General features: G+C 44.3%; 1 protein-coding gene across 1 annotated transcript in view; it reads left to right on the top strand.

Moving 5' to 3' along the window:
• The window catches only part of FAM169B (Protein), a 98,480-nt gene extending 89,764 nt beyond the window's left edge, over positions 1-8,716 (top strand). The window contains exon 8 of the mRNA XM_024732041.1: positions 8,666-8,716. Coding sequence (XP_024587809.1) covers positions 8,666-8,670 — 5 coding nt within the window. The 3' untranslated portion in view covers positions 8,671-8,716. The remainder of the gene's footprint in view (positions 1-8,665) is intronic.
• Positions 8,717-10,660: the final 1,944 nt, after the last annotated feature.

Here is a 10,660-nt window from a genome sequence, read left to right as displayed (position 1 = left end):
GCGAACCGAAAAAAAAAAAAAAAAAAAAAAAGATGAACGAACAAACCACGTGGCCTTAGAGAGAAATGTGGAGCTCAGAGCAGCCGCTTCCTGGCAGCACACAGCCCTGTCGGTGTGGGGCTCTGTGCAGGGTTCCCTCCAAGTGGCAGGGGTGCATGAGGACTGTCAGAGAGGCTGTGTGCGTGGTGTGTTTTATTTTTATTTAAAAAAATTTTTTTTATTGGAGTATAATTGCTTTACAATGTTGTTTTAGTTTCTGCTATACAATGAAGTGAATCAGCTATATGTATACCTATATCCTCTCCTTCTTGGACCTTGGATCTCCCCTCCCTCCCCCATCCCACCCATCTAGGTTGTCACAGAGCACCAAGCTGAGCTTCCTGTGCTTTAGAGCATGTTCTCGCTAGCTATCAGTTTTACACATGGTAGTGTATATATGTCAATCCTAATCTCCCAATTTGTCCCACCCTCCCCTTCCCACCCTGTGTCCACACGTCCGTTCTCTACGTCTGTGTCTCATTTCTACCCTGCAAATAGGTTCATCTGTACCGTTTTTCTAGATTCCACATATATGCGTTAATATACAATATTTGTTTTTCTGTTTCTGGCTTACTTTGCTCTGTATGACAGACTCTAGGTCCATCACATCTCTACAAATGACCCAATTTCGTTCCTTTTTATGGCTAAGTAATATTCCATTGTATATATGTACCACATCTTCTTTATCCATTCATATGTTGATGGACACTTAGGTTGTTTCCATGTCCTGACTATTGTAAATAGTGCTACAATGAACATTGGGGTACATATGTCCTTTTGAAATTTGAATTATGGTTTTCTCAGGGTATATGCCCAGTAGTGGGTTGCTGGGTCATATGGTAGCTCTCTTTTTAGTTTTTTAAGGAACCTCCATACTGTTCTCCATAGTGGCTGTATCAATTTACATTCCCACCAACAATTGAAATGCTTTCAGTTTTTCAGCATTGAGAATGATGTTTGCTGTGGGTTTGTCATATAAGACCTTTATTATATTGAGGTAGGTTCCCTCTATGCCCATTTTCTGGAGAGTTTTTATCATGAATCGGTTTTGAATTTTGCCAAAAGCTTTTTCTGCATCTATTGAGATGATCATATGTTTTTTATTCCTTAATTTGTTTATATGGTGTGTCACATTGATTGATTTGCATATATGGAAGAATCCTTGCGTTCCTGGGATAAATCCCACTTGATCATGGTATATGACCCTTTTAATGTGTTGTTGGATTCTGTTTGCTAGTATTTTGTTGAGGATTTTTGCGTCTATGTTCATCAGTGATATTGGTCTGGAATATTCTATTTTTGTGATATCATTATCTGGTTTTGGTATCAGGGTGATGGTGGCCTTGTAGAACGAATTTGGGAGTGTTCCTCCCTCTGCAATTTTTTGGAGAAGTTTGAGAAGGACAGGTGTTAGCTTTCCTCTAAATGTTGGATAGAATTCACCTGTGAAGCCATCTGGTCCTGGACTTTTGTTTGTTGGAAGATTTTTTAATTACAGTTTCAATTTCATTACTTGTGATAGGTCTGTTTATATTTTCTAATTCTTCCTGGTTCAATCTTGAGAGATTGTACCTTTTCAAGAATTTGTCCATTTCTTCCAGGTTGTCCATTTTATTGGCATACTGTTGTCTGTAGTAATCATTTATAATCCTTTGTATTTCTGCGGTGTCAGTTGTGATTTCTCCTTTTTCTTTTCTAATTTTATTGATTTGTGTCCTCTACCTTTTTTTCTTGATGAGTCTGGCTAAATGTTTATCAATTTTGTTCATCTTCTTAAGGAACCAACTTTTAGTTTTGTTGATCTTTGCTATTGTTTTCTTGTTTTCTATTTCATTTTTTTCTGCTCTGATCTTTATGATTTCTTTCCTTCTACTGACTTTGGGTTTTCTTTGTTCTTCTTTCTCTAGTTGCTTTAGGTGTAAGATTTGATTGTTTATTTGAGATTTTTCTTGTTCTTGAGGTGAGATTGAATTGCTATAAAATTCCCTCTTAGAACTGCTTTTGTTGCATCCCATAGGTTTTGGGTTGTCATTTGTTTCTATGTATTTTTTAATTTCCTCTTTGATTTCTTCAGTGATCTCTTGATTATTTAGTAGCGCACTGTTTAGCTTCCATGTATTTGTGTTTTTTACAGTTTTTTTGTCCTGTAATTGATTTCTAATCTTACAGTGTTGTGGTCAGAAAAGATGCTTGATACAATTTCAATTTTCTTAAATTTTCTGAGGCTTGATTTGTGACCCAAGATGTGATCTATCCTGGAGAATGTTCCATGTGCACTTGAGAAGAAAGTGTATTCTGCCACTTTTGGGTGGAATGTCCTATAAATATCAATTAAATCTATCTGATCTGTTGTGTCATTTAAAGCTTGTGTTTCTTTATTTATTTTCTGTTTGGATGATCTGTCCATTCGTGTAATTGGGGTGTTAAAGTCCCTTACTATTGTATTACTGTTGATTTCCCCTTTTATGGTTGTTAGCATTTGCCTTATGTATTAAGCTGCTCCTATGTTGGGCACATAAATATTTATAATTGTTATGTCTTCTTCTTGGATTGATCCCTGATTATTATGTAGTGTCCTTCCTTATCTCTTGTAACAATCTTTCTTTTAAATAAAGTCTATTTTATCTGATACGAGTATTGCTACTCCAGCTTTCTTTTGATTTCCATTTGCATGGAATATCTTTTTCCATCCCCTCACTTTCAGTCTTTATGTGTCCCTATGTCTGAAGCGGGTTTCTTGTAGACAGCATATGTATGGGTCTTGTTTTTGTATCCATTGAGCCTGTCCGTGTCTTTTTGTTGGAGCATTTAATCCATTTACATTCAAGGTGATTATCAATATGTTCCTATTACCATTTTCTCAATTGTTTTGGGTTTGTTTTTGTGGGTCTTTTCCTTCTCTTGTGTTTCCCGCTTAGAGAAGTTCCTTTAGCATTTGTTGTAAAGCTGGTTTGGTGGTGCTGAATTCTCTTAGCTTTTGCTTGTCTGTAAAGCTTTTGCTTTTATGTCAAATATGAATGAGATCCTTGCTGGGTAGAGTAATCTTGGTTGTAGGTTTTTCTTTTTCATCACTTTAAGTATATCCTGCCGTTCCCTTCTGGCCTGCAGAGTTTCTGCTGAAAAATCAGCTGATAACCTTATGGGAATTCCCTTGTATGTTATTTTTTGCTTTTCCTTTGCTGCTTTTAATGTTTTTTCTTTGAATATAATGTTAGTTTGATTAATATGTGTCTTGGTGTGTTTATCCTAGGGCTTATCCTGCCTGGGACTCTCTGTGCTTCCTGGACTTTGGTGGCTGTTTCTTTTCCCATGTTAGGGAAGTTTTCTACTATAATCTCTTTGAATATTTTCTCAGACACTTTTTTTTCTATTCTTCTTCTGGACCCCTATAATTTGAATGTTGGTGCGTTTAGTGTTGTCCCAGTGGTTTCTGTGATTGTCTTCAATTCTTTTCACTCTTTTTTCTTTACTCTGCTCCTTGGCAGTTATTTCCACCATTCTGTCTTCCAGCTCACTTATTCGTTCTTTTGACTCAGTTATTCTGTTATTGATTCCTTCTAGTATATTTTTCATTTCAGTTATTGTGTTGTTCATCTCTGTTTGTTCTTTAGTTCTTCTAGATCTTTGTTAAACATTTCTTGTATTTTCTCAATCTGTGCCTCCATTCTATTTCTGAGATTCTGGATCATCTTTACTATCATTACTCTGTATTGTTTTTCAGGTAGGTTGCCTATTTCCTCTTCTATTATTTGGTCTTGTAGGTTTTTACCTTGCTTCTTCATCTGTAACATATTTTTTTGTCATCTCATTTTTTTTTTTTTTTTTTGGGTGGGATTGTGTTCCTATCTTACTGGTTGTTTGGCCTGAGGCTTCCAGCACTGGAGTTTGTAGGCTGTTGGGTAGAGCTGGGTCTTGGTGCCGAGATGAGGACCTCCAGGAGACCTCACTGTGATGAATATTCCATGGGATCTGTGGTTCTCTTTTAGTCCAGTGGTTTGGTTTGGACTCAGAGCTCTCGCTGCTGGAGCTCAGGCCCGACCCCCATCTTGTGAACCAAGATCCTGCAAGCCACATAGGGCGGCCAAAAAAAAAACAGAACAATAACAGAGTAAAAAATAAAATAAGATTAGAAGACTAACAGTTATGTTAGAAAAAATAAATATAGATGAAACAACAACCAGAAGGTAAAACAGAACCACAATAGCAAAAAAGAGGAAAAAAAAAAAAGCTGGAAAAGGCCTTGGCTGTGGAGGGCAGGGCTTTGGCGGTGGGCAAGGTCTAAGCTTAGGACCCACATGCAGGAAAATGCCCTGGGGGTGGGGGTGAGGGGCGGGGCTTAGGCTCAGCGCAGCCAGTGGGGCCCACAAGTGCCTCTGGCCTCAGAGGGCTGAGGATCAGGTCCCGGACCCCAGCTGGCTCCCTAGGCCTGAGTGGCCAGGGGAAATGCTAGGCTCATTCCCCCCTGATCCTCCAATCCCAGAAGGCTCCTCTCCATCTGCCTCTCCTCTTCCTCCCCACCCCCCACGCCCCTAGAACCAATGGGGCTGGAGGGGGCCCTGGAAGGCAGAGGACCCGGCCTGGGACCCCAGCAAGCTTCCCGGGGCCTGAGTGGGCGGGGGAAACTAGTTGCATCTCCCTTGATCCTCTGATCCTGGAGGGGCCCTCCCCGGTCACCGCTTCTCTTCTCCCCGCACACCTCCACAACCCTAGGACCCACACGGCTGTAGGGTGCCTTGGAGGGCGGAGGACCTGGCCTGGGAGCCCAGCAGGCTTCCCAGGGCCTGAGTGGGTGGGGGAAACAGCAGCTGCACTTGCCCTGATCCTCTGGTCCTGGTGGGTACCCCCACCTCATCTGCCTCTCCTCCTCTTCCCCCTCCTCTGTCCCTCCTATGCCTCTAGGACCCATGCTGCCAGAGGGGGTCTCGGAGGGTGGAGGACCAGGCCCGGGGCCCCTGCAGGCTTCTCGGGGCCCGAGTGGGCAGGAGAAACGCTAGCCACACTCCCCCCTGATCCTCTGAGCCTCCGAGGGTCCCTCCAGGTGTGGTAACCCCTCTTTTCTCGCAGCCACCCCTCAGGGGTGCTGGTCCTGTCTGATCTCCACTTCTCCTCCCCCCTCACTCCCCCCACATCCTACCTGGTCACTCGGGGGTTCCTCCTTTTTCCTTGGGCATCGGAGTCCCCACCTGGTAGATGCCCTAGTTGTGGGGAGACATGAACTCTGCGTCCTCCCACTCCGCCATCTTGACTCTGCTTCTCTGGTGTGTTGTTTTATTAAATCACCGTTTTAAAATTTATTATTCTGTTCCTCCATGTTCTTGCCTGTTATTATATAACAGCTCTGTTGCGATATAATTTACAATCCATCAAGTTTATTTTAAAGTATATACTGTTGTGGTTTCTAGTATGTTTACAGAGTTGTGCAACCACTACCACAGTCAGTACCTCAAAAAGAAACCCTGTACCCGTTAGCAGTCTCTCCCTTTCCACCTACCACCCGGCCCTAGGCAACCACAAATTCTAGTTTCTCTCTCTAGAGTTGCCTGTTGTGGACATGTCATACAAGTGGGATCATACAATGTGTGGTCATTTGCATCTTTTTTTCATTTAGTATAATGTTTTTAAGGTTCATCCATGTTGTAGCATGTATCAGAATAACTGAAGAATATTCCACTGTATGGATATACCACTTTTTAAAAATCCATTTCTTCATTGATGGACTTTTGGGTTGATGTCAGTTTTTCACAACCATCAATAATACTGCTATGAACATTGTGTTTTTATGTGGACATATGTCTTCAATTCTCTTGGGTCTATACCCAAGTGTGGAATTTCAGGTCATATGGTAACTCTATTTTTAACATTTTGAGGAGCTGCCAAATTATTTTTCAAAGTGATACACCATTTTACATTTCCTCCAGCAATAGGGGAGTGTTCCAGTTTCTCCCCATCCCAGCCAGCACTCTTTGCTTTTTATCTTTGTGATTATGGCCCCATCCTAATGCCTGAGAACTAGTATCTTGTGATGATTTTCACGTGCATTTCCTTGATGACTAGTGACGTGGAGCAACTTTCCATGTGCTTGTCAGCCCTTTTTATGTCTTCTTTGGAGGAACGTTTATTCAGTTCCTTTGCCCATTTCTTAATTGGATTGTCTTTTTATTTTTGAGTTGTAATAGTTCTTTATATATTCTGGATACAAGTCTCTTATCACATACATCATTTGCAAATATTGATATTTTCTCCCATTCCATGGGTTGTCTTTTCACTTTCTTGGTGATGTAATTTGAAGTGCAACATTTTGATGAAGTCCAGTTTATCTGCTTTTCCTTTGGTGGCTTTCTGTGTTGCAGTAGTAATAGTTGTGTTTTATAAATGCATGTCCTTTTATTCCCATCTAAAGGGAGTTAACGGTGAGGAAGTTATTTGACTCTACAATGAATATATATAGAAAAATTCACAGGGAAGTCATTACTTGGAAGAAAGCTATGCCCAGATCCTGGGCCCATGCCCTGTGGGCTGCTCTACCCCAAACTTAGCATAAGATCCAGAAATCCCACTCTTGGGTATATATGCAAGAGAACTGAAGGCATATGTCCACATAAAAACTTGTACACGTATGTTCATAGCAGCATTGTTGATAATAACCAAAAACTGAAATCAACTAAAAAATCCATCAATTGGCAGTGGGTATGATATAGACAAAATGTGGTATATCCATACAATGGAATATTCTTCAGCTATAAAAAGGAATGAAGTGCTAATACATGCTACAACATGGATGAACCTTAAAATCCTTCTCGGTAAAAAAAACCAGATGCAAGGTGGGCAGAGGACGTTGGGGACCCAGGGTCATGCAGAAGCTTGCCTTAGGGCTTCACTGTCTGGCAGCGGTGGTGACACTCATTGCTATGCACTGGACCTCAGACAGATTTTCCTTCAGAGTTTTAGGCTGCCTCAGCATCGGGTATTTTTGAGAAGATTCAGACCTGGATGGGAACCTTAGAACTTGATTTTCCTCGTAATCCATATCTTGAGCCCTCCTTCTGGCTGGTGGCAGAAAACGGTGATCTTAGATTTGCAGAGAGCGTGGGCAGTTTTCCCAGGGAGATACCCACGGCGGCCACACGATGGCAGCCTTGCACAAACCAAAGCCCGCTCAGCCCAGGCGGCAGGCAGCCCTTGGTGTGTGTCTCCAGGCAGTGGACCCAGCCTGCCTCCTGTAGAATCCGCGGACGCCCAGCCTGGGTGGGCATCTTTAATCGCAGCTGGAAACTCGGTGCTTTACAAGGGAAAGAAACAGCCGTGCAGACTGCTCATGCCTGCCTCTGTTGATCTGTTTCAGTATGGAACTAGTTCCCCCCCGCACACACCCCGCTCCGCCTCTCTGGCATTTCAGTGTGCAACAAGACGGATAATAAGTTAGACCTATTCTTGAGAGAGCTCAAATCTCTATTCCTTCCTTTCTTTTAAGGAAAAAATGTTTATCTTTCATTGTGAGTCCAGGAGTGCAGACAGATTTCAAAGTTTCCTAGTTTCTTCACTCACTCGGTAGGCTTGCCAGCAAAAAAATAGGACCTGGAGCTGCCAACCCACTAAAATTCACCCTACCTCCCTCCGCCACAGGTTGAAAGAGGAGGCTGTGAGGTTCGCCTGCTCCCCGGGTAGCTCACAGGGTGAGCGTTTGGGCGATGCTGCGGTTACAGGGAGAGAATGAAAAATGTTGGGTGGGGCTTCCCTGGTAGCGCAATGGTTGAGAGTCCGCCTGCCGATGCAGGGGACACGGGTTCGTGCCCCGGTCCAGGAAGATCCCACATGCCACGGAGCGGCTGGGCCCGTGAGCCATGGCCGTTGAGCGTGCGCGTCCGGAGCCTGTGCTGCGCAACGGGAGAGACCACAACAGTGAGAGGCCCACATACCGCAAAAAAAAAGAAAAAAAAAAACGTTGGGTGAACACTGAACCATCTGTGGAGGCCTGGTGTGCTCCCGGCAAAGGGAATTGTTCCCTCTCGGCTTCCATGCACCCACATGTGGGATTCACACTGTTCCCATCCACACTGGGGTGCAGAGAAACAGGGAGATCATTCCATTAAGCTCTCTTTAAAAAAAAAAACAGCTTACTGAGATATAATTGATATACAGTAGACTTCACATACTTACTGTATATAACTTGGTGAGTTTGGACATATGCACACACCCGTGAAGCCGTCACCACCATATCAAGGTAATGGACATGTCCATCACCTCCAAACATTTCCTGTGTCCCTTTTTTTTGGGGGGGGGTGTAAGAAGATTTAACAGGAGATCTGCCCTCTTCATCAATTTTTAAGTGCATAATACACTAGTCATGACTGCAGACGCTGCTGCACGTTAGCTCTCTGGAATGTGTTCATCTTATGTAACTGAAACTTTATATCAATTGAACAACAGCTCCTGCATCCCCCACTCCCCTGGCCCCTGGTAACCACCATTCAATTTTCTACTTCTATGAGTTTGACTATTTTAGGTACCTCATGTAAGTGGAATCATGCAGTATTTTTCATTCTGTGTCCAGCTTATTTCACTCAGTGTAATGTTCTCCAGTTTCATCCGTGTTGTCACCAATGGCAGGATTTCCTTCTTTTTCAAGGCTGAAGAATATTCCATTGCATGGAGAGACCTGCAAGATGGCAGAGGAGTAAGACGTGGAGATCCCCTTCCTCCCCACAAATACCTCAGAAATACATCGATATGTGGAACAACTCCTACAGAACACCTACTGAACGCTGGCAGAAGACCTCAGACTTCCCAAAAGGCAAGAAACTCCCCACGTACCTGGGTAGGGCAAAAGAAAAGACAGAGATAAAAGGATTAGAACGGGACCTGCACCAGCGGGAAGGAGTTGTGAAGGAGGAAAGGTTTCCACACACTAGGAAGCCCCTTTGCCTTCGGAGATGGTCAGGAGGATGGTGGGGTGGAGGAAAGCTTCGGAGCCATGGAGGAGAGTACAGCAACAGGGGTGCGGAGGGCAAAGCAGAGATTCCTGCACAGAGGATCGGTGCTGACCGGCACTCACCAGCCTGAGAGGCTTGTCGGCTCACCTGCGGGGACGGGTGGGGGCTGGAGCTGAGGCTCGGGCTTTGGAGGTCAGATACCTGGGAGAGGACTGGGGATGGCTGCGTGAACACAGCCCAAAGCGGGCTAGTGTGCCACAGCTAGCTGGGAGGGAGTCCAGGAAAAAGTCTGGAGCTGCCTAAGAGGCAAGAGACCAATGTTTTGGGGTGCGCCCGGAGAGGGGATTCAGAGCACAGCCTAAATGAGCTCCAGAGATGGACACGAGCTGCGGCTATCAGTGTGGACAACAGACATGGGAATGAAATGCTAAGGCTGCTGCTGCAGCCACCAAGAAGCCTGTGTGCAAGCACAGGTCACTGTCCACACCTCCCCTCCCAGGAGCCTGTTCAGCCCACCACTGCAAGGGTCCCGTGATCCAGGGACAACTTCCCCAGGAGGACACATGTCACACCTCAGGCTGTTGCAATGTCATGCTGGCCTCTGCCACCGCAGGCTCGTCCTGCACACCGTACCCCTCCCTACCCCCAGCATGAGTGAGCCAGAGCCCCCGAATCAGCTGCTCCTTTAACCCCTGTCCTGTCTGGGTGGGAACAGATGCCCTCAGGCAACCTATACGCAGAGGTGGGGCCAATCCAAAGCTGAGCCCTGGGAGCTGTGCAAACAAAGAAGAGAAAGGGAAATTTCTCCCAGCAGCCTCAGGAGCAGCGGATTAAATCTCCACAATCAACTTGACGTACCCTGCATCTGTGGAATACCTGAATAGACAATGAATCATCCCAAAACTGAGGCGGTGGACTCTGGGAGCAATGATATATATATATTTTTTCCTTTTTCTCTTTTTGTGAGTGTGTATATGTATGTTTCTTTGTGTGATTTTGTCTGTATAGCTTTGCTTTTACCATTTGTCCTAGGGTTCTGTCTGTCTTTTTTTTTTTAGTATAGTTTTTAGCGCTTGTTATCATTGGTGGATTTGTTTTTGGTTTGGCTGCTCTCTTCTTCCTGTCTTTTTCTTTTTTTATTACTTTTTAATTTTTAATAATAATTTTTTATTTTAATAAATTTCTTTTCTTTCTTTCTTTCTCTTTTTCTCCCTTTTCTTCTGAGCCATGTGGCTGACAGGCTCTTGGTCCTCCGGCCGGATGTCAGGCCTGTGCTTCTGAGGTGGGAGAGCTGAGTTCAGGACATTGGTCCACCAGAGACCTCCTGGCTCCACATAATATCAAATGGCGAAAGCTCTCCCTTAGATCTCCATCTCAACGCTAAGACCCAGCTCCACTCCACAACCAGCAAGCTACAGCTCTGGACACCCTATGCCAAACAATTAGCAAGACAGGAAAACAACCCCACCCATTAGCAGGGAGGTTACCTAAAATCATAATAAGGTCACAGACACCCCAAAACATACCACCAGCCGCGGTCCTGCCCACCAGAAAGACAATATCCAGCCTCATCCACCAGAACACAGGCACCAGTCCCCTCCACCAGGAAGCCTAAACAACCCACTGAACCAACCTTAGCCACTGGGGGCAGACACTGAAAACAACAGGAACTATGAACCTGCAGCCTGCGA

Source organism: Neophocaena asiaeorientalis, unplaced genomic scaffold (genome assembly GCF_003031525.2).
Source record: "Neophocaena asiaeorientalis asiaeorientalis breed wild unplaced genomic scaffold, Neophocaena_asiaeorientalis_V1.1 scaffold362, whole genome shotgun sequence".
NCBI classification, from domain to species: Eukaryota; Metazoa; Chordata; class Mammalia; order Artiodactyla; family Phocoenidae; genus Neophocaena; species Neophocaena asiaeorientalis.
Note: the sequence above shows the minus strand (reverse complement) of the source record. Positions and strands in the feature narration are given on the sequence as shown.